We start from the raw sequence: 24,027 nt of genomic DNA on the forward strand, positions 1-24,027 counted from the left end.
CTGAGTCAGTCATCTGGGGTTTTTTTTTTTGTTTTTTTCTTCAATCCAGTTGCAGCAACAGATGATATTTCAGATAAGGAGCAAAGCAGCCGTCGATAAATCCTCCACAAGACAACGAGAAGAATTGAGAAAGAGATAGAGGAAGAAGAAGAAAAAAATCACCGGGGCTGTGTAGAGAGCATCCACTGAGGCGATAATGCGTGATTACCGTAAATTATTAAATCTTCCAGTCTGCACGGATTAAGCTGGCAGCGGCACATTCAAGTCCATTCAGCCTGAACAGCACCCAACTGTCTGCAATTATAATGAAGAGGCGTGCGCATGTGACGAATCGATAAATTCCCCGTCTGAAAAAATATAAGAGAAGGGGGAAAAAAAATCCAGCAATCAAATCTCGTATCCACTTGTCAGATTGATGAAATTGGCTTTTTATCACACCTCCTCTTGTTCCTCTCTATCACCCCTTTTGCCTTTTCTCACTCTCTCAGATCCCACACATGTTCTCATTTGCTTACAACTCGTTCCGTCGATGTGAAGCGGGGATGACGCGCCGGCGCTGTATAGTAGAGATGCTGCCAATTGGAGTGCGCGCACGAAATCAATACTCTCCGAACATGATTACAGCGAAATCCCAAACTCTCTCTCTCTCTCTCTCTCCCTCGCTCTTTCTCCGTCTGCTCTCTCTCTCTCTCTCTCTCTCTCTCTCTCTCTCTCTCTCTCTCTCTCTCTCTCACTCACTCCTATCTCTCTCTTTCTCTCGCTACCTCCCTCTCTCACCACCTCGGTTAAGAAGTAAAAGGGCAAAACCCAAATTCTCAATCAAAACTGCATATTTATCTTTCGATTTGTGCGTCACATGGCGCTTTGTGTGTCATTCTCCATGTCCAGTCGTGATAAATCCGAATGAAGCGTCTCTCTTAAAAAAAAAAAAAAGAAGAAAAAAAAGAAAAGAAAAAAAAACTGGTTTGTAGTCTCTGTGCTTAAGAAATATTCTGGTGTACTGTGCGCAGCGTCCAAACGCCCTCAGGGGGGAACTTACTGGCTGTTTCACCTCTGCTGATTATATGCGGGCAATACCCCAGTGAGTGTAATTTTCTATGCCGATTAGACAGATTTAGTTCAGATTAAAATAGATTAGGTAACCCTAGATTGTTAATCCGGGAGTAGTGGGGTGAAATGAGGGTATTCAGAGGCCAGCGTGGAAAAATTTAATATTTCTTTTCCACACTCAAAACTGGTGAGGAAAAGTAAAAGCAGGCTGTCGTCTCAAATTGCATTTGCCTTAACACCTTAACCACACAGCTCTGCACACTGAGCTCTGGTCAGATCTGTGTGTGTCTCTGCTGCTGCACTGACTGCAGTTGAGCGCATGGAGGGGATTCCTGCTGTCCATCCCACCAACCTCTTCTAAAATCAGACTACTGGGCGGGCACACAGTCACAGGTGCTTAAATCCCATTGGCTCTTTATTTCCCATGGCCAAGCCATTAACCTTACACGTAAAAGCTTTAACATCTGGGTCAGAGTCCATACATAAGTCCTCACCATTTCCAAGGCAGGAAGGTTTTGCTGAGTGTATTGTACATGAGATGTTACTGCAATTGTCTAAGTTGCATCTTCCTGCACATTCACACCTGTTATGATGATGGCTGCTGTGGGGAGAACATTACTTATTCATGGACTCTCAGTCAGTCCTACTTTCTAACAATCACACACTCGGCTACAAAATTCTGGTAATATTTGTCAGCCGGGCAACAATCCCATGCAAGATTTTTAACTCCCCATGGGTAATCAGTATAACCTGTGGGGGCATGTTGCTATGAATGCATTGCTATCAAAATGTTTAACAGCTGAATACTAAATTGCCCCTCAGCATGTGGGAGACTATATTTGGATACTTTTTGTTTTTTTTAAATTATCTCTTGGTGAAATAAAAACACATTTTTGGGTAACTTCCAGAGTTGCAAGGTGGGTAAAACTGTCTGAGGACAACACCCTATTCGTGCGTTTGAGTGTGGACGGACAGAAGCTGTACTTAAAAGTTGCACAATGCAACCACAGAGTGCACTCAGACATGACTGATGTTGAGAAATTTTTGTCAAAAAATAGCACGCTTTTTAACATGGGAGGATGTGTCATACGGTGTGTCACTGGATGACTTAGTGCTGAGCATCAGCGGGGCCACATGATTAAAATACCATGTCATAATAAGTTATTTTGTGTGAAAACCCTAACGACACTATTGCATGTTCGAATGTCATAAAATTGCGTGTTATAGTTTCCTCATTTTGTGCCAGGAATGACAATCAAGCCATTGCTGGAGACAGGCAAGCTTATTTTTTTTTACAGCCTCTAATCTGTATCGCAAGGTTCTACTTAAGATGCTTCACTAGTAACGCTCATGAATGCCACAATTTTAGTGACACTTCAAATCACACAATGTGACTTGATTACACATGAAATGAAAGAAAATCAATTGTGAATATCAAGAAGGCATACAACCAGATCCAAAGACTCACAGCAGGAGTGAACCGAGAGAGAGAGAGAGAGAGCGAGAGAGCGAGAGAGAGAACTTGTAGGAAGAGGGGAGGACTCAGACAGGCAGCGAGGAGGAAGGCCCATGGCAGTAGGAGTTTAAGAAACTATGTATGTTTGGTCCCTTCCAGGCTGACTGCTACGTTGTCCCCATACCAGACATTCCAGAGGCAGCGTGGCTGGCTTAGAGCTGAGTGGCCGATCCTGGAACAGCATGTTCTGCACAGCAGTAATCACCTCAGCCAGCCGCAAGCAAGGCAGAGCACCACATCAACAACAAGTCGGAGCTATGTCCCTGTCAATTTGCACCTGGAAAAAGTGCTCTGGAATTTCATTTGAATAAGAAAAAGGACACATTTCTTTCCCAGCTATTCCTGCAAGGCCATATATATATATAAATATAGAATCTTTGGCCAAGCAGCTTTAGCCCTCCCATGCAACCTCATGATGTTGAGCAATGTATCCCCATATACCCCACTTTGCCCAGTGGGGTTAAGAGTAAGGGAATCTGGAGAAGCCACAAGAACACCCCTGGGACATCGATGTCTGTCTGGGAAAACACCTCCCCTGGTCCTCCTCCCCTTTCGGCAAACAACCCACACTCTCTAACAAGCATATGGGCTCCCAATGACACAAGAAGGAGAGGGCTCAAATCCAAGTATTGGAAACATTTCTGAGTAGGCGAAGCTGGATTTCACCCCTTTGTGGCATTGGCCCAAAGTAGGCTGACTTAAAGACTTCCTGCCCTGAGCAAGCGCCAGATTTCTGTGGCATCTTGGCATCTGCACTGCCAACTATGAACATTATGTTCAGAGGCAGACAAGACAATTGGTGCCAAGAGTTTTAATTAAGACTGCATTGTGAAATGGAAAGTAAAGGCATGTGCAGGTAATGGCTTCCATCCGCATTTGAGGTCTAACAAAATATGATTAACTAACACTATCAGCCCCAGCCAATTAATTATATTCAACAGTTAAAAACGCAGAACAACCAAATGGCCCACAGAGGGAAATCAGTGTGCATTGCTCTCATACTCCAAACTGAAGTGAGCTTAATTGTATTATAATAAACAGATGATGTCAAAGCTGTTTAAAGGTTGTGCCGTCGAACTCAGACACTGCCCTCAAAATCAAGGCACCGAATATGGCACAATAACCCTCTGCTCTCTATTACTCATCTTAATGTATAATCAAGCATTTCCTTGGATCCCTTTTGAGTTAGAAATGAGCGAACCCAGCTATTTAAATGTAGAGGCATGCTGCTGCTCTTGTTTTCCCACTTTGCTCCATAAAACGGAGCAATAAGATAATGTTGTACTGCTTGCAAATATTAGATTAAAAATAAATGTGATTTTAGTTGATATTTCCAAGCTTTTTATTAACGAGATGGACAATCGGGTGAATAACTGACAAATAAGTTCATGATTAAATAACTCCTGACAGTTTTGTTATGACACTAATAAAATATCAATAATCAGTCTTTCAGGCTGCAAGTATTGTGAAAATAGTTTGATCTTGCATTAAACTGATCTATTTTTATGTCTATTTTTACAGCATACTTCCAATAACTATCCCACAATGAAAACCTGTTTGATACGTCCACATGAACCACAACCTTAGCCTTATTATATTTTCTACAGGGTGTCGCTCTGAACTGTTACTTCAAAGAAGCCATGTTGTATATCATATTGCCTCCAGCAACTTGTTAAATCCCTCACTTGTGCAAGTCAGTGGTTGGCTACATTCACAATAGCCAAGTAGGCCCGATGCCAAGACGCTGATTAGCCTAGCTGTGCCTCTGTTCTCCAGGCGATGCGGAGTGGAGGTGCAGTGGGAGTCCAGCTCATCACCAAAGAGCGCTGTGCTAAACACAAGTTTAAGTGGAAGAAAGCCAGTAGACTGTAGTGTATCCATGCTGGACATATAAAGCCTTGGGCAAGGAGGCATCTGCCTCTTTAATACATAATTCACTCAGAGCTGAAACATCATGCTTTAGTCCTAAGGGCCGGTAGTCTGCTTCTGGTTGTTGGAACATAAAACTGTCTCCATCAGATAATCCAAGCTCACTGACAGGGAACTTTGTGTATGAACGAGCCAACTATAAATTTACATCCAATTTAAGGACACATAGGAAACTTCCTCAGTGATGACGATCAAAAAAACCCTAAAAAAAAAAACAACCAGATGAAGCTGAAAACCTCCTCATTGAACAAAATGTTCAATAGGCGACGTCCGAGGTGCACCAATTGAATGTTGAATGTCATCTCACCTTTCCACCTGAGTGGTTTGTCCTCATCAGCCTTGACATACAGGTAGGTCAACGCGTAGAGACAGCCATCTGCCCCTGAGCTCTACTCTCAGACATGCACATCGTCACTTTACATCTCTACCCCTGCAAATGCATCTTCCTGTAGGGGGTATTATTAGAAGCACTCATGTCTTATTGCCAACGTCATTATCATAACTGACAGGATGTGCATTAGTTACTTGTGTCTGTGCAGCAGATTGGCCATAATGTTGACACGCCGGCATATACGGGCTTTTCTGGGTTTGAACAGTGAAGAACCTGGGTAGCTCCAGTGCTTTCATGTGTAAGAGGCCCAGCTCAAGTTCCCATGAAAGAGGCACTAATGGGTTAACAGTAGAAATGAGAAGGGAAGAGAAGGAAAATCAATGCTTTTGTTGAGGGGAAGAAAGAAAGGCTTTCACAGGTCTATGTATCATTAAGCAATTGAGAAAGCTAATTAGAGTGGGGGGGAAAGATGTGCAGATCTCACGGCTAATTATTGCCATGGCAACCGCAGTACCGTACATGTGAGGTAGCGTCGAGTTTGCTTCTTCAGACCAGGCAGCTACAAAAAGAGAAAGAGAGACCCCTAGTGGCATGAAGTGGAAATAGTCATGGAGACACCTGAACGAGGAAAACAATTATCTGAGGGATGGAAAAAGGGGATTGAATTAATGCAAAGTCTGAAACACATTGAGATTGTAGATAAAAAGAATATTGTGCAAATGTTGATTCACCCAGTGTTATTGATAACCCAATAACAATTTATTTCATCTCTGTCAGCTTTGTTTTGTACTTTGCTTTTGGAATAAGTGATTTTATAACATCTGTGCTTCTCTTGTAGGGAACAAAATCATTAGCAAGAGCTCTCTGAATAATTCCTCCTGTTACCAGGAACAGAAGTAAACCCAGTGGACTCACAGGTGCATCTCTAAATATTCGAATATCATCAGACTGCAGTGGTTTACACTGAATATCGCCAGTTAGGAGCCCGTGTCAGGCTGCGTTTGCACTGAGGTGGAATAGAAATTCATCCCGGATGAAGAGTGGAGCAAGTTTTTCTCCCACACTGACAGATAAAACTAATAAATAAATAAAAATCAAAAATGCATAGAACATTTTAAGGCATTGTGGCTTTCCATACAATAAATACTTTTTGCGATGCACCAGAAATATTTGATACATTCCCAAATTCAAGTAAAACATTGAAGAAAGCATAACTCTAAAGTCAAAGCTCTACTACATTTTATTTTTGGTAAAAATTGCAGAAAAACAAACACAAAAAGTATGAATTTGTCTTAACCAGGTGTCAGATCCATGCTCACTGCCTTAATGTCTTTGCTTGCTTGGGTCAATTTTCTCAAGGTGCACCAGGGGCTTGAGCTGCTCAGCAAAGCTGCGCATGTCCTCCGACACCGTGTCCTGGCCAGCAGGGGCCAACACGCTCAGTTCCACCAGGTACGACAGAGAGAGGCGCTCCGTGTTCTCAGTGTTTCCTGGTACGAGGATACGCGACAGCTTGCTCACCACAATTTTCATTGAACCTTTCCGGAAAATGTGTCCATTGGTCACAAACTCATGGTCCATGCGGAAGCCCATCTCGTTGAGGAACTCTGGAAGGCTGTGGGAGGCAGCGACGTCGACGCAGTTGCGCACCAGGGCATGCCGGCTCTTGTCTCCCACTTCAGGCTGGCCGAGGTATCGTAGGTGCCACGGGGCGGTGGGGTGGGAGAGCGAGCGGCGAGCACGCAGAATGAATGGGTTCCCTTGTTGGCCTTTCAGGAGGTAAACCAGTTCATGGTCCGTAAAGGTTTCGGGTTCCATGTTGTCGCATAAACCTCGAAGGCGATGCAAGAGGCTTTCCAGAGCTTGGTCCAACACACTGCCTGAATCGATACAGAGAAGAGCGGGAAATGCATTAGTACGTCAATGATATCCATTCGGTACGGAGCAAGGGTTAGGGTTAGGGTTGAATTGCACTTATAGTTGCAATTTCAGTAAACATTTCCCGAAGAGACACTGCAAGTACCAAACACTAGGTTGATCAAAAGCAAACTGCCTTTTCTTTCGGAACAAAGAAAAGTTTAAGCTTTTAACGTAAATGACGAGCTGGAGCTGAAATAATACAACAATAAAGTGGAGAAAGAAAACTGCATCATCATAAATATACATCAAACATTTCTTTAGATGAAGTAAATTATATGGCTGAACAATGATAAAACAGCAATGGAACTGTTAGAAATGAGACCATGCATTTACCTTATTTTCAAAAAGTTGGGAGTACAAGTGGCTATAAATGTAATCTCCTATATAATTCACTTTATAATATTATCAGGTTTGGTTGAGAGGAAGAAGTCAACTTTTTGTCATTTCATGCAAAATAGGGAAAGAAGACCGTCATTGCACATGTACAAGAATATATTACTTTGCTATTTTTGAAACCATTTCACTATAATTGTATCACTGAAAACGTAATTGTTTTGACAGCCTTTTCTTCACTCGTAGCCTCTGATCTGAAAAAACCTTAGGCTTATGGTTCATTTATCACCTTCAGCTGAAAATATAAGAAAAGCATCATATTGTGAAATATTGGAAGCTATGTAATTTAATGTATTCTTTTTACATGACTGCTGAGCTAAAATTACAAATTGGTAATGGAATAAAAAATTTAAAAAGTACAAAATACTCAGCCTTGTCTTTGAGGTTATGGGAGACTTGTTTTACCTTGTAGCAGATACTCCATCATGTTGATTGTGCCTCCAGTGACCGGCATCACAGTGACGGGAGGAGCCTCCATCTTTATGAGCCTGAAAAGGAAAAAAATAAATATATAGATATATATATATATAGAGAGAGAGAGAGAGAGAGAGAGAGAGAGAGAGAGAGAGAGAGAGAGAGAGAGAGAGAGAGAGAGATTGCATTTAGTAGGCATTATCAGAGGGTCTAAGTATACTGTAATGTACCGTCATTACTGCTTCTATCTATGACAACCACATGTTACAATCTAGCAGGCTGGAGGAGCTGATCAGTGTCGTTTCACTCAGTCCTCAGTCACAGTAGCATTCTGCATGTTTACCTGAGGAACCTGAAAGATCCAGATGTTTGTGTTCGACCTCCTCAACACGATGGACCGCTGCTAGGCAGCTAACTAGTTAGCCAGCAGCGAGCTCGATAAGTTAAATATCGCCCATTAGCGGAAACGTTGTTCAAGCTTTTGTGCTGAGAGTTGAACGCCGGTGAAGGGCAATGTGGTAGAAGGTTAATATTCGGATGCAAAACGAGCAGCTATAAGTGAAACCTGTGTAGTTTTGATGAATGTGAGAAAGAAAAAAACACCCTCCCACACAGAATGTGTCCTCTTCTTCGCTTTGTTTTAGCATCGATGAGGGTCGGTGCTGCCACCTGCTGGAGGGCAGTTTATATTGTGCTCGATAGATAGATAGATAGATAGATAGATAGATAGATAGATAGATAGATAGATAGATAGATAGATAGATAGACTCCTATAGCAGTCATGGATGTTTTGAAAGTCCATCTATTATTTTCTTGTTTTGTAAAACAACTCAACTCCAGGACATTGTAGTATCATCATCTCAATGCCATTAACTAACCAATGTAATTTTCTTTACATTGGTTAGTTCTAGTATTCGTAAAAACGTAAATGAAAAATTGGCCATTGCAGAATAATACCAACTTTAAAGCATAGGGTTTTGGTTTTGACTATTTTCCATTACATTGTTTAAAAAAAAACTATCTTAAAGCAGAAGTACAGAGGAGGTAACGATGAGTTGTGAAACTGCACTTAACTGGAAGTGAAGATGTCCTGAAATCATTCATTAACAAGTAAGGGAAGAGTACTTGTCAATCTATTACTTATTATGTAATGTGTATTGCTGTTGAGATTGAGCCAGAGAGCAATATGCAATTCAGAAGATTTGAACCCAGCTTTATCACACAAGACACAATTTGCAAGCAACATTTTATTTTGTTGTCATTACTTTTTTTTTTTTTACATGCAGAGTACACTTTATAATAACCTTGTTTCATTGTAGTTGAAACCTTCATGTGCAAAGTAAGTGGCTGTCAAATCCACTTTTTTGTCCTCAAACCTTTATTTCACTATAGACACAGTCATTTTCAGATGGATGATTATGAGTTCCTTTATTCTGTGTCCTGATAAGAACTGATGAGTAAACAATAGAAGCTTCTTCTCCCACCTACAGTAAAAAAAATTGACATTTGAATATCAAAACAAAACAATACATGATGGATCAAGATCATTTGCTAACACTTACATTGTCGGTCTCTCCACAGCAACAATGATTGGAAAATGCTACAATAAAAAGATACAGAAAATGAAATTAAAGGGGAGATGACCTCCAACACACAACTGAATAACAGTTGCAAAACAGGAAATCTATCATTTAGAGAAAGAAAACTACCCACCCATCCACAGTCTTGATCTGAAGTAGAAAATGAAAAGTGTGATAAAAATGAGCAATGAAATGGTGATGGGTGCGATATATATGACTCGAGTCTGACATTTGAGCTCTGCTGTACCTGTGAAGCCCCACAAAATAAAGAACAGTCTCATTATTCAAGTTAAAAACTGCATAGTCAGACATTTGGCAAAATACCCACCTGTTGTTGTGTTATATGCATTTGTTGCAAAATAACTGCTGGTTGCTGTTGCATGTCCAGCAAACGTCTGTGGTGGACTGCAAACTAAGGACCCGCCTGGTTCTGAGGAAGGCGTGTTGATCACCGTACCTGAAGTGGTTGTATTGGATTCCACGCCACAAGTCACGGCACAAGAAAAAGATGAATCATTTCTCTGGTGAGCTGCCATTGAGTAGAAAAAGAAAAAAGTAAGTCCAACTGTACATTTTCGATGGGTTGCCCATCAGTCCCTGGGCAAACAGAGAAACACACAGTCACACTTGCGCTTGGCTTCCACTTTACAGTCACCAACTCGCCTCAAATACATGTTTTTGGATTGTGGGAATACCCAAGAAACGCCCAAATGTGCAGAGGACAATTATACAAACCAAACCCCTTAAGCACCACCCTGGACCCAAAAGAGTGTTAAGTCTCTTACCTGTGATCACACACAAGCTGACCGTGAAAAACTTGTGATTGTTTTCACCGCAGTCGCTCGTCCAGCAGGTATATTTACCAGCATCGGCCGTTTTAACCTCTCTGATACGTATGTTCTTTTTGACAATCCAAATATTTGATCCTGGTACAAGTGAAAGTTCTTTGTGAGGATTTTGTGCTTCAAATCTCCATTTTGTGTTTCTAAATGTACCTGGACATGCCTGCTCAAAAGCACTGCCTGCAACAATACATACTGCCTTCTTGGTTTCCTTCCAAATGTCTGGGGGTAAAAAACAAATAGTAAAGAGGATTATTATTTTTTAAATGTTCATGACAACACAAATACAGCGAGTGAACAAAACAGAACTTATAAGAACAACATGGGACAATCACAACATTTCATACCTTTCCTCACTCTGAAGGCTGTGGATTCATTGCAGCTGCTTTTATAACAGTATTCACACCAGTATTTCCCTTGATCGTTCTCAGTGAAATTGTTGATGATCAGAGAACGGTCTGCCAAAACTTCAATTTGTCCTTTATGGGTGTCGAGATGAAATTGTCGTCCACTCTTATCTTGAGAAAATATTGTGGTTTCGCTACTACCGTCACTCGTCTTGTAAAACCATCTGAAAGAGTCTGAGTGGCTCCTGACGTGATTACATGGGATCACAGCTGGACATCCCAATAGGAAACGAAGGGAACCTGCAGGCGCTAAACACAATTTCTCTGTTAGTCAAGAAAATCCACATTCAAAGTATAAAACTATAATAACAGCAATATGTTTATGTCAGTTACTTACAGGTTCCTGAGAAGGCGGATGAATTGCAAACAATCAGAATGTAAATTGGAATCAAAATAATTTGCAAGGACATGCCCATTTCTCCAGAAATGAGAACGTTGAACGCACGTTAACAGAAACTTGTGGGGTTACAATGTTCCTGTTCATCAAGTCCAGACACTCGCAGTACTACAGATTACATACACGCAACTGCAGTACATATAGGAAGTGGTTCAACGACCAGTGCAGAGGAAGTTTATGCAGGGCTCCCACCCACACAGTTTGTTCCTTTCTATTTCTTTAATGGTTTGACTTTAATTTTAACTTTTGCATTAGCACTGGTGTTGATTTATGGTAAATGCTACAGGAACAACTTTCTTTTCTTATACATGTGTATTAAATTTGAACTCTCACTCTTAGTGGAATATTATCACAAAACAGCTCCGGGTAACAAATGTTCAACAATGGAAAAAGTGACATGGCAGTCGCAATATGAATGAGATATGAGTCAAGCCATCACAGAAATGCGGCTGTTCCGCGGAGCTTGTCTCTTAGTCCACTTGTGCATAAAGTACTGAGCAAAAGTTTTAAGGGGCTTTAGATGCTTTGACGTTCCGTAATCTGCAGCCACCGCCATACTATAGAGGATAATGGGGAGAAGCACCAGATGGCATGGCCACCATTGAACTTCTGTTTTAAGCTTGTGAGCTTATAGTGTACATTTTAGATGCGTGTTAGAGAAGCTATAAGAATGAAGGTGAACAAAGTGTTTTTAATCTTCACAGTACGTCAACTGAGCTTCCTGAAAAGATTAAACGCTTATTTAAGACACTGTATCTTTTGGATTGTATACATGTTGTGAGTCATTTCTAGATCAAAATTTTTACTCCATCGATCTACTGTATCATTTTCTCCAACTCTGGGATGCACGATAGACCTTGGACAAGTTGTCAGTCTGTCACAGAAAAGAAGTCAGATACACAAACATTCACAGCAATTTGCCTCGCATGCATGTTTTTGGATTATGGGATGAAATCAGGCAAAACCCTATGGAAGAGTATAAGGGCCACTTCAAGAAAAACAGTCGAAATGTCCACAATAAACTGGAAAAACAACGTAGAGACGACAGTAATAATACAATGTCGATTTGGAATTTATTCTCGACATTGTGTGTTGACTAAGTTCTCGAAAATACCACTGATTGTCTGTGTGTAAATGTAAATTATGCACACAATGCCTCCCAGCGACCTGCACTGGGGAAAGCAGACCACAACTTTCTTCTGCTACAGCCTCACGACATCCTGAGAGTGAGGAGGATACCCACGATATGCTCGTTCAGGAAGTGGTCTCCTGAGGCAGAGCAGGCCCCGAGAGACTGCTTTGAAACAACGGACTGGGATGTCATGCAAGGGTCCCACGGCGAGGACACGGCGGTGGCTGTTTACTGCACGACCGACTATGTTAGCTTCTGCATGGAAACTGTGGCTCCAGAAAGAACTGTACTGCACGCTGCTTTGCCAACAACAAGCTCTGGATCACAGCTGACATCAGACACTCGCACCTCTGACTTCTCCAGTGTCTTTACCACCATCCAACCCCGGTTCCTGGGACGCAAACTACCGGGTGTGGACACACCTCTGTAGAAGAGGTGGATGAGAAGAGGAGTACGGGGAACCGATAGAGGACTTCGCTACATGGTGCTACTCCAATCACCTGTGCCTCAACACCACCAAGACCAAAAAGATGGTGATGGACTTCAGGAGACCGAGGTTTCAACCGGTGCCTGTCATCATAAAAGGGGGACTTCGTGAACATTGTAAAGATGTATGCATATCTGGTAGTACAGCTGGATGACAGACTGGACTGGACAGCCAAGAAAAAGTATTGTGCTCCATTTTCAATCATATCTGTTCGTCAGTAAAAGTAAAAATAAAAATAAAAAGAATCAAATTAAAAATATTGTACTCCAAAAATACTGCAGTAAATGGTAGGAGAACAAACTGCAGCTAATGTCACAATAAAGATGGAGACTGAGTCGGCTGTCGGTGGTACAGATCCAGCGCAAAGTGAAACCTCGTCAGCTTCTACTGAATTTGAACTCGAAAAGAAAATGGTGTGAACCCCCGGCCATATTTATAGGACTACTTCAGCTTCAAGTGCAAGAAAGGCAAAGCAGTAGTATGCTGGTCATGTCGCACATGGATGCGCTGCGGATGAGGTTCACCGTGGCAGGCACCACTACCAAATGGCAAAAGCTCGAGAAAGGCATCATGGCAGGATGCACGATCTCTGTCGTCCTTTTCATTGCGGCCATGAACCTGCTACTAAAGGCAGGAGAGACGCAGTGCAGAGGCCCGAAAGCAGACGACGGCACAAGACACCCAGCCTGTCGAGCTTTCATGGACGACGTGACAGTGATGACTCCATCAATCCAGGGGACACAGCGGGTTCTGAGCGCACTGGAGAAGATGGCAACATGGTCACGCCTACAGTTTAAACCCGAAAAGTCGCGGAGCATCAGCATTCTGAAAGGGAAGCTAACAAGAAATACTTTCAGCATCCAGGGCTCTGAGATCCCAACTATTCAAGACCAAGGGATCCGATGCCTTGGAAAACATTACGACAGCTCCCTAAAGGACAGCCACAACCTCAACACGACCAAAGCCCAGCTGAACACCTGGCTCAAAGCCATCGAGCACAGTCAGCTTCTCGGGAGATTCAAAGTATGGTGCTTTCAGTATGGCATCATACCGAGGCTCCAATGGCCCTTCCTACTTTACGACTTTCCCATGTCCCAAGTGGAAGGAATGGAAAGACTGTGCAGCAAGTTTCTGCGGAAGTGGCTGGGAGTCCCCCCATCCTTTAGCGCAGTCAACCTGTATAGCAAGACTTCCAAGCTTCCCTTGCCTATTGCATCAATAGTGGAGGAGTTCAAGGCCACTAAGGCAAAGGCAGTCAGCACACTCCTTTTGTCTAAGGATGGGAAAGTTCGGCACGCAAGTAAAAACATCAAATGCGGCAGAAAGTGGAAGCCCCAACAAGCGGTGACTGATGCAGAATCCCACTGGAAACACCAGGAAATTGTGGGTGTGATATGTCAGGGACGCCTGGGTCTTGGCCACTACAGCGGGAAAAGGTGGTGCAGTGCTGATGCGAGAGCCAAAAGAGGTCTTGTGGTGGAAAGAGTTCGCGAGGCAGCAGAGGAGGACCGACGGGTGAAAGCGATTGGACTCGCCTCTCAGGGTCGATGGACACAGTGGGATCAGGCACAGGAGCGGCCAATGCCTTGGAAAGAGCTGTGGCAAACCGACCAAGGGAAGTTGAGCTTTCTCCTGCGCGCTGTGACCGACCTGTTGCCCACTCCACGCAACTTGAAGATCTGGGGCAGAGAAGAAGACCCATCTTGCAACCAATGCGACGCACCCGCATGCACGCTGAACCACATCCTGACAGGGTGCCCAAAGGCGCTGGCTGAAGGGCGCTACAGATGGAGGCATGATAAGGTCCTCTCGGAAATCACCAATTGGGTGGAGCAGCAGCGGGTCAAAGCCAACAACAAGCACGCTCAACCGCCCAAAGCCATAACCTTTGTGAGGGAAGGGGAAACGGCTCGTAAGACCAGCACAACAGCCAAAAACCTACCTTCCTCCCTGCAACGCGCCTGCGACTGGGAGCTGAGTGTGGATTTGAAGAGGAAGCTCGTCTTTCCACAGGACGTGGCAGTGACCTCACTTCGACCAGACATAGTCTTGCTGTCCAGAAGCACAAAAACCATCATAGTGGCAGAGCTCACGGTGCCCTGGGAAGAGAGGCTGGACGTGTCTCACCAATTGAAGCGAGCCAAGTACCAAGACCTGATTGACGAAGCTGTCCTGAAAGGATGGCATGCAACAATTTTTCCCATCGAAGTCGGCTGCCGTGGGTTTCCCGCAAGGTCGGTGCGGTTCTTCCTCCAGAGGATGGGGCTGGAGCCCAAACAGCTGAAGAAAGCCACCAGGGAGATAGCCGCAGCAGCCGAGTCCAGCTCAAGATGGATATGGCTAAAGAGAGCTCACAGCTGGAACCCTTCCGCAGGTGAAGCCTAGTCAGTCTTCGCTGCCCCACTCAGGCGAGGTGTACAGGTTAAGGGGCGAAACACCTGTGAACCTGAGATGCCTGCTGACGATGCGGAAGGGTTCCAAAAATTTGGCTGCTTCAAGGATACCATCTTAAAGTGATGACCTGCAACCGTTTTCAGAGTAGTTCCCGCAGTTGTAGCTCGTGGCAAAGCATCTTTGATGTTTACTTCACCTTACTGCAGTGTAAGGTGTGTTTGCCTTGGGAGGCCGAGGTGGATTTATATCACATTGACTTTTTCACTGACCATTCTTCTGCTGTCAAAAAAGTTACTTTTAGTCTGAGTACATTTTATATGAGCTACCTTTTACTTTTGCTTGATTAAATTTTTAGACTGGTATTTGTACTTGCACTTGAGTAAGATTTTATCAAAGTAATGGCACTTTTATTTGAGTAGAATGTTTTAGTACTCTTTCTTACCTCTGGTATGAATTCAAACTTAACCTTAATATTAACCAAACAGTAACAGGTTGTTTTCAATTTCAATTACTATCATGACCCTTAGATTTTCTGGAACCCGCGCCTGTATTTCTCCCACTTTTCATATTATATAAATGATAACAATCCTCCGTTTTTTTTCTTACTTGTACACAACTGTGAGATAATAAGTCATCTCATCCGGTCCAGAGCGGAGCGTCATTCTCCATCGCATCAGTCAGCGTGTGAAGCACAGACTCTCCGCCCACCACGCACCCAGCCTCCCTCTGGACATTTACTTCTTCGAAATCGATCACTGACCTACCGGTCGGTGTTTGTAGGAGTTTTGCGCAGAGACTTACGCGGGTGTTGTGTTGTGGATATGTCGCAATCCGGGTCGGTGGAGAGGGTTCTTCTCCCGGGCTGGTCTCACACGCAGCTCCTGTTCGCTGCGCTCTGTCTGGTGGCGCTTGTTTACAAAGTGGCTGTTTTCTTCGCTCGAAGCAAAGATGTGCGCAGAAAAGTGCAGGCTTTTTCAGGACCACCGACGCACTGGCTCTTCGGCCACGTTCATGAGGTAACTCAGCCCCCGTTTTCTGCTCCATTGATCCTTTTGCATGGCGCTGTTATATAATAGTAGCGAAACTATTTTGTGCATGCACGGATTGGAATACACGGGCGCATTTTTTTCTTTTATGCGCAGCAGATGTGTTTATACACGCACACACACACGCACACACACACACACGCGCGCGCGCGCGCGCTTCTTCATAAGCACGCACCAAAATGTTTACGACTATAATTGTCTTGCTTTGACTCAATCATTTCTGACTTGTTTTAACCAGTAGAAAATTGCCAAGTATTGCATTATTGCAAAAATGTTTGGCCACATGCACTTTGATCGGCTACCAACAAAGAATTCTAGTAATTTATTAACTTTTTTTTAACAATACATTTGTACAAAACTTGATTACCTTTCAATAAAACTTGTATTTTAGAGAGTGGTTTCCAGACTTTATTCATGCCTGCAATCCTATAAACAAATTTCAACAATTTATATCAAACCGTATTCTGTATTCTGTCCAGTTGATGTGGCCTCTAAAAAAAAAAAAAAAAAGGAGTCTTTTTTATATCATGTTTTTTAAGTTTGTCCTGTTGTGATTTCTCCTTCAGTTTAAACAAAACGGGGAAGACCTGAAGAAGATAGTGCAATGGGGAAAGGGATACCCGTATGCTTTCCAACTTTGGTTTGGTCCTTCTGTGTGTTTCGTGACCATTCACCACCCGGATTATGCCAAAACTCTACTGTCCTCAACAGGTATGTACTTTATTAAAGAGACAATGTGAAAATTATGTTTGTTATGAATACTCTAAGATTATTCCAGAAAACGGTCACAGTGCATCTTTGCCCACAGAGCCTAAAGACAAGATGGGATATTGGTTTTTGGAGTCTTGGATTGGTAAGATTTCTCATAATTCTTCTACTTCTGTGTAATCTACAAATAATTATAATTATTATTTTCAGAATTATTATTATTATCAATGTAATTTGGGTTCATTTTCTTATAATATGAATAAAACTTAAGGAAAAGAATAAAAATGAAATGACAAATTCTGTTTTACATTTCATTTGATCTTGTCAGTCGCAATTACCAAATTGTAAGTATCTTTTTTTTTTTTTTTTAAACCAGATAATACCAGAGATAAATACAATGTGGAAATACAATGTGGAACTTCTTGTATTTATTCAGTTGCTTCAGCGACTCAAACACATTCTGTCTATGCCTTCAGGTGATGGTTTATTGGTGTCAGGAGGCCAGAAGTGGTTTCGCCACCGAAGACTTTTGACTCCAGGTTTCCATTATGATGTTTTGAAACCCTACATAAAACTGATGTCAGAGTCTGCTGAACTCATGCTGGTATGGAAATCAGTTGCATGTTATAATTTACAGTTAGTAAATATGTATCAAAGTGACATAATGATCAACCAATGGAGGCCTAAGTTGTTCAGATGACTTGTTTTGCACAAGTTTTAAGGATTATGTAACATGCAGATAAATCACATCTATCTTCTCACTGCTTACCAGGACAACTGGGAGAAATATGCAGACACCAATGAGGTGTTTGAATTGTTTGAACACGTGAGTCTTATGACACTGGACAGCATCCTGCAGTGTGCCTTCAGCTGCAACAGCAACTGCCAGATGGAAGGGTCAGTATGTTTTCTGATTATTCGTCTTTTATTTTCAACTGTTGTGTCAGTTGATTCTTCTTCAGTCAGTCAAAGTCAGTTTTGTTGCCATAATCAGGACATGTTATTAATGTTTGCCAAAACTGTCATTTCAGTGGGACGAATGCTTATATCAAAGCAGTTTATGAGCTCACTGATCTCATTAATTTGCGGATCAGGATATTCCCATATCACAACGACCTCATTTTCTACCTCAGCCCGCATGGCTTCAGATACAGAAAAGCATGCAAGGTGGCTCACAGTCACACACGTAAGCTTTCATTAACAACACAATTGATCTATACAATGTAAAATGTCATCGGATTGACTTTATACATTGTAGTACGTCCATTTCTACAGTGATGCTGCAAATTCTCATCTGACTTTTTGTCTTTTGCAGAGGAAGTTCTGAGACAGAGAAAAGAAGTACTGAAGGAAGAGACTGAGCTGACCCGCATACAGGCCAAGAGAAACTTGGACTTCCTGGACATCCTTCTTTTTGCAAGAGTACGTTAAGTGATACCAATTTTCACTCGTTCATCAGATTTAGAAAAAAACTAATTAATTTCCAACTGCCAAAACTGTAAAAAGACTTCTGGGAACATTTGTAAAAGAATAAACAGAGGGCTCCATGGTGTTGAGTTTTTAGCTCACTGACAATATTCCTGATTGGATTTCAGCCTTGAGAACTTTTTTGTATAGAATGTGCATGTTTTCCATGATCTCTGAGATTTCTTACACAATACCCAATCTTTCACAAAGGTAAATTGATGTATTTAGATATCTAATGCTTAACCCATCACAAGACACACCAGCTAAACTAAACCCAGCAAACAATAGTGTGACTATAAGGACCGCAGCCTACGCAGCCGTGAGACATTACCTAAACAATTAGAAACCTGCAAAAAAAACCCAAGCTAAAAAAATAAAGGTAAAACATTTTGGTTATGTTTGGCTCTTTACTTCCCCATCAGGATGAGAAGCAACAGGGTCTCTCAGATGCAGATATCCAAGCAGAAGTGGACACCTTCATGTTCGAGGGTCATGACACGACTGCCAGCGGCATCTCGTTCCTCCTCTACTGTCTGGCCTGCCACCCCGAACACCAGAGGCTTTGCAGGGAGGAGATCAATAAAGTCCTGGACGGCAAGAGGTCCTTGGAGTGGTAAGTGTTTGTTAACGAGAGTTTGCACTACTAAAGCAGGTGTGCCAAGTGTGCGGTCATTATTTTATATGGTTTTGTTTCTTTATCCCAGGGAGGATCTCAATAAAATCCCATATACCACAATGTGCATAAAAGAATCCCTCCGTCTTTACCCTCCAGTACCGGGATTCGCCAGAGTAACCACTAAACCCATGACCTTTTTTGATGGACGCTCGGTACCAGAAGGTGTGTAAGAAACTCTCAAACCTAACCCTAATCTTTTGTTGACGGGTAAAACCGCTAATAACATTGACACCTTCCACAAAGAGGGAAAGCTCTAGAAGATCATGGATGAGAGGACTGGTTGTTTACAGAGTAAACAAAGTAAACGGTGACTATCGGGCCGTCACCGTGCAAAAAAAAACACAGCAGCCTTGAGAGAATTGTACAGCAAAGTCAATTCATGATCTTGGGAGAGCTTCACAATGAGGGAACGGAGGCATCAGTGCATGAAAGAAAAGCTCCCACAAAGAGTCACAACCAGGAAATGGACCACAAACTGATGACTTTTTAAACCTTTTGTTTTGTCTTATTTCTAGGTGTGAGCGTTGGAATCAGCGTGTTTGCGTTGCACCGAAATGAAACCGTCTGGGAAAACCCTGATGTAAGACAAGATGACTTCTTTCTAAACATAATCCACTTAATAGATGGGATTAAATCTTCAAGAGCATTAGAAGTGTGAAGCTCTCATGCCCAGACAGTCCTGTGTGAAACTATCATAAACATAGTAAATAAACTGATGCATGCTGATTTTAATGCAAATCATATAGTTAGTAATATGTTCATAGTGTAACTCCTGTTTCCGTTGGATTTTATGCAGTTTTCGTAAGAGTAACAGACAGAAGCAAGCTCCTTTCTTGCTTGTGATATAGCATGAGAATATTGTAAAGGTGAAATACATAAGATACATTTCCATGTGGAATTACAAAAGTGAGACAACAGTCAGCAAGGAATGGATTCACAGCATTAACAGAAATAATCTCATCCACTCAGCCCAACTGTTGCAGGGACCATCTTCAAATTGCAAAACCACAACAACCGTGAAGTCAAATATTCCAAACTACAGTATATAAATCACTGTCAAACCAAGTGTTGTAGTGTGATCACACGAATGCTGCAGTGATTTGGTGACGCTGAATGCCAGTCACGTTATTAGGTATTTTTGTGGCAATTGTCTTTTTCAGCGGTTTGTAATGTGCAGACGGTCTCGGCACTCTGGCCACAGCAGGCTGAACAATGTTGCTCCAAAGACGGATGCTTTTGACAAAAAAAATGAGCTAGTAGCATACCTCGCAGCCATGAGAAAGATGTGTCATTTATGTGCTGATGATATTTAATTTAAGAGTCATTGATGCTGGAACTTCGCGCAGCTGCTTTCTGCAGGTGTTTCTCAACTGTGTATCAGGGTCTAATCCACCAATTAACTCCAACCTCTTCATATACCTGCTCCGTGTGGCGTATCTGAAGTGTCTATGTACCTGAGCCTCTTTAATTGCCATTGTATGCTTATCTAGCCCGACCTGCCATATATAGTGTTGCACCTCATGGCGTGAGAGGGGTGCTGCTTGCTCATGGTGCAGTACCCTGAGTGATGCATTTAAGTACAACCTAAGAAAATCCCAACTCTGAATTTCACTTGAGCAGTTGTAGATCAAAGAGCTGCAACCTGACAGTCAAAAAGCTCCAATCCATGGGTTTGGGCACCCCTGTCATCGATTACCATGCTGTCATTTTACTTTTTATTTCTACGGTGTGTTCTGGTTGCTAAGCTGTCTGCCTCACTGCTGTACACTTTACTCAACGCTGTTTTAAATATCTTGTGTTACATTAGGTCTTTGATCCCCTGCGTTTCCTGCCAGAGAACGTTTCCAAGAGATCGTCTCATGCCTTTGTGCCCTTCGCAGCTGGACCGAGGTGTGTCCTTCACCTGATACTGAATTCTCTTCTCACTTTACAGCTTCCTCTTTAACCGACACAAAAAAAAGTGCTGGTTTGTAAATACGTTTTTGAGTGAAGTAGACCAGAATTAAATTGTGTGCAATACAAGACGGAGTCCGTCAGAACAAAACACGTACATCCCGTGCTTGATGATGGTTTCATTTGCTTTCCTTTCAGATTGTTCCTCATTTCTATTATCTTAAAGTAAAATCTTCTCTTCCAACAGAAACTGCATTGGTCAGAACTTCGCTATGAATGAGATGAAGGTTGTGACAGCCCAGACGCTCAAGCGATACCAGCTCATAGAGGATCCTGCTTTTAAGCCCAAGTTGATCCCCAGATTGGTTCTCCGCTCACTCAACGGCATCCACATCAAGATCAAGCCTGTGGACACAGAGGGCTAACAGGAAGCAACTGCATGAAGTAACAGGAGCTGCTGACAGGTTCAGCAAGTTCATGTAATGTAGAATCACATTAAAACGTAGCTACTCTTATCACACTGATATAGAAATATGTTAGTGTTCTGTTGCAGAACTACGTTGGAATTTTGTTTATTACGTACGTTTTGTAAGGAATAAGTATCTAGTTGCACTCTTAAGTCTATATTACATCAACAGAAAGTAAATGCGCATTCTATATATGGTATCGCAGTCAGGATTCAATTATACAATACAGTTTAATTATTTAACTTCAGCTGCTAAAAGTTCAGAGTGCAATGACATCGTCTTTGGCATTTTTGTGTGAACAAGGACGAAAGTGTTTGTCATTAAGTGGAAGGTGAGTGTATATGTTTGTACTCTTTGGCTTTTTGTCAGCTCAGAAAAGGCATCCAGCTTTTGTCGTAATGTAGTCATACATGCATGACTTAATATGATATACATTTAAGAAGAAACATACTAATACGATGTGGTGCTGATGGCCTACTTTCCATAAATGTCTGCTTCAAATGAGTTTTGTAATACACGAGTGATTGTTCTTTTTCTTTTACACATTAAGCACTATTCTCACATGTATGTGTGCTTTTGTGTGCATACACCTGCACTAACACTGGACTGTGATTGTTTGAACCAAAATGATAAAGTATCTCTGAGATAAGAGGTGAATGTTTTGTTCGTAGGCCAAGAAAAGAGACGGCCACACTTTCTGAATAGACCCGACCTTTGTTCACAGTCGGTGCTGTTTGCACATAGGTAAACAAAACACTCCCAGTGACATTTGAACTTTCGTCTAACATTGTCAGTTTAGGTACTCATTAGCAGGGCTGTCCTTTTGTCTATCAGAAAGTGTGTTGAAAGTTAACCTGGTCAAAATGATGTCAATGACCTCTACCTAAGTTTGATTAGAAGTTTGGAACCAGCTTGTCACAGCAAACTCGGAGGCCTGTAATTTATTCAACAGATCGATGGCCACCTTTGTTTATTTTTCCTCTCTGTCTTCTTTTTTATTATCAACTTTTGCAGAGGTCACAAGTTAGTACAAGCAAATTTAAAAACAGAATCGAAGTGCAAGACAAAGACGATCAAAACTGCCGGCCACCCATTTTTTTAAAGTCATACATAACAACTTGGAAAAAGTATAAATCTACCACAAAGTAAATTAAAAAGAAAAAGATCTATTTTACCAAAAGTAAAGGAGATTGCATACCAATATATGTAGCAGTTCCTCTGGGGTGGCAATAAACACCAGGCTCTCAGCATGGTCAATGAAAGGTTATACTGAATTTTGCAAGTACTGTATGCCATTTAATGTTCACTTTCAGCTTCAGAAAGTTAAGTATTTTATCAAGGAGGAATGGGACAGGGAGTTATATGTGATTTCCACTACAGCAAAATTAAACGACGCGCAAATACGTTGAAAACAGCTACAAAATTGCAGCTCCACTGAATCCAATGCCACATCAAAACGATGAGGATGGTTAAAGTACATGAGAGAACAAATGCCGGTGATGTGAGTAATGGCTTTTTAAAATAAACAACCAGTTGGGGCAATCTGAGCTTGTCCTGGAAGGAAATTAAAATCACATGCAGGCATGTTGTTGATGTATTTGGACACATATAGACTCAAGCTCATTCACAGTGCTTTGCAAAGAAATAAATGAAATACATTAAAACAAGGAGGTTTTTTGATTATGAAATACATTACATCAAAGTGATTAAGAGAAGCATACAAAGGAGAATACATGTAATACGATAAAATAAATCCATTGTTTCATAGAATGTCTTGCCAAATAAAGTTTTAAAGCACAATTTAAAAGAAGTGAGTGTGTCAGCAGTCCTCAAGTGTATAAACAACATTTTCTGGATCTCTTTCAGTCAGAAATACTTTAATTCTTGCAATATTCAGACACAGAACTAAATATATCACTTGAATCATTCATCAGAACTTCTAGCGGATGACAGCAATCTGCAGCATGTTTCTAATGCCTCCGTTTGAAAGTCAAAATCCTCTAAAACATTCCGACTGTGTTTTGCTATTACGAGACTTGTTCTCAAACTAAGATTAAAAGTTGCTTTTTGTGAAAGCTGAGATCACTGAATCAAATTTCTGTTCCAGGTGAATTAAAAAGTATTTCAGACGAATGAAAATAAAAATATACGAAATGAAGTGTATGAAATGTAAAAACACCCAGTTCAGAAAATAAAAGTTGCCATGAGAATACTTGTGTGTGTGAGAGAAAGAGAAAGAGAGGGAGAGAGTGAGCGAGTGAGCGAGAGTACCTTGCATGTTCATGGGCAACAGCACCAGTTAGTGGTATTTTTATGGTTTGGGGGTTTTGTTTTGTTTGGGGTTTTTTTTCAGACGTCCTTCCGTACAAGCTTATTGGTCTATCAAGCAAGAAAACAAGACAAAAAAAAAAAAAAGGATCAGTATTAGGTGATACGCATAAACATAGTAAACATAAAGTGTAAAAATAAATGCAAAAACAGAAAGTATCAGTTTATTTGTAGCAATCTTTGTACAGACACTGATGGTATAGGCCTCCATTGATCAAATCTATCTATTTTGGTGTCAGTTTTATTGTCGGCACAAATACATTTCATCATAAAAATGGAAAGTCCTGATATAAATCAGCATTTATTGTTCTGTCAGACTGAATTTGGAAATATGTGTGAATTGGGTTTAAATGCCCTCAAATTCTGAGTTCATTTCAGTCAATGAAAACCAAATCACTGCCACTTTTCTGTAAATTTTTATATTACAAGAAAACAGTTTGACATTCAAACTGCTCGGGAATAAATGAGAAAATAAGAGAAAGATGTAAAGTGAGAGGATCATTCACAGTGTCAGGTCAAGGATAAACCTTAGCCCAGCTGAGAAGGGCACAAAGGTCTGAGTCGATCTCTTGGAAATGTTCTCTGGGAGGAAACGACTTAAAGTAACATGATATAAACAAACCGGAGCATTGTGAAGTGTATATTTATTC

General features: G+C 41.6%; 2 protein-coding genes across 2 annotated transcripts; one reads left to right on the forward strand and one right to left on the reverse strand.

Annotated features, from left to right (window-relative positions):
- Positions 1 to 6,149: 6,149 nt before the first annotated feature.
- med18 (mediator of RNA polymerase II transcription, subunit 18 homolog (yeast)) lies at positions 6,150 to 8,165 on the reverse strand (the record flags this gene model as incomplete). Its single annotated transcript, XM_080501426.1, has 3 exons — positions 7,897 to 8,165; positions 7,545 to 7,627; positions 6,150 to 6,706 (listed from the first exon to the last, which is right to left on the reverse strand). The coding sequence occupies exons 2-3, from the start codon at positions 7,615 to 7,617 to the stop codon at positions 6,150 to 6,152; spliced, it is 630 nt and encodes a 209-aa protein (XP_080357552.1). The 5' UTR covers positions 7,618 to 7,627; positions 7,897 to 8,165.
- A 7,448-nt stretch (positions 8,166 to 15,613) lies between these two features.
- cyp4t8 (cytochrome P450, family 4, subfamily T, polypeptide 8) lies at positions 15,614 to 21,561 on the forward strand (the record flags this gene model as incomplete). Its single annotated transcript, XM_080500505.1, has 12 exons — positions 15,614 to 15,808; positions 16,405 to 16,549; positions 16,647 to 16,691; positions 17,023 to 17,150; positions 17,319 to 17,443; positions 17,578 to 17,732; positions 17,862 to 17,968; positions 18,436 to 18,626; positions 18,718 to 18,851; positions 19,205 to 19,269; positions 20,497 to 20,579; positions 20,830 to 21,561. 12 exons carry the CDS (start codon positions 15,614 to 15,616, stop codon positions 21,005 to 21,007), a joined length of 1,551 nt encoding a protein of 516 aa, XP_080356631.1. The 3' UTR covers positions 21,008 to 21,561.
- Between the last annotated feature and the right edge of the window lie 2,466 nt (positions 21,562 to 24,027).

Source organism: Blennius ocellaris (assembly GCF_963422515.1).
Source record: "Blennius ocellaris genome assembly, chromosome: 8".
NCBI classification, from domain to species: domain Eukaryota; kingdom Metazoa; phylum Chordata; class Actinopteri; order Blenniiformes; family Blenniidae; genus Blennius; species Blennius ocellaris.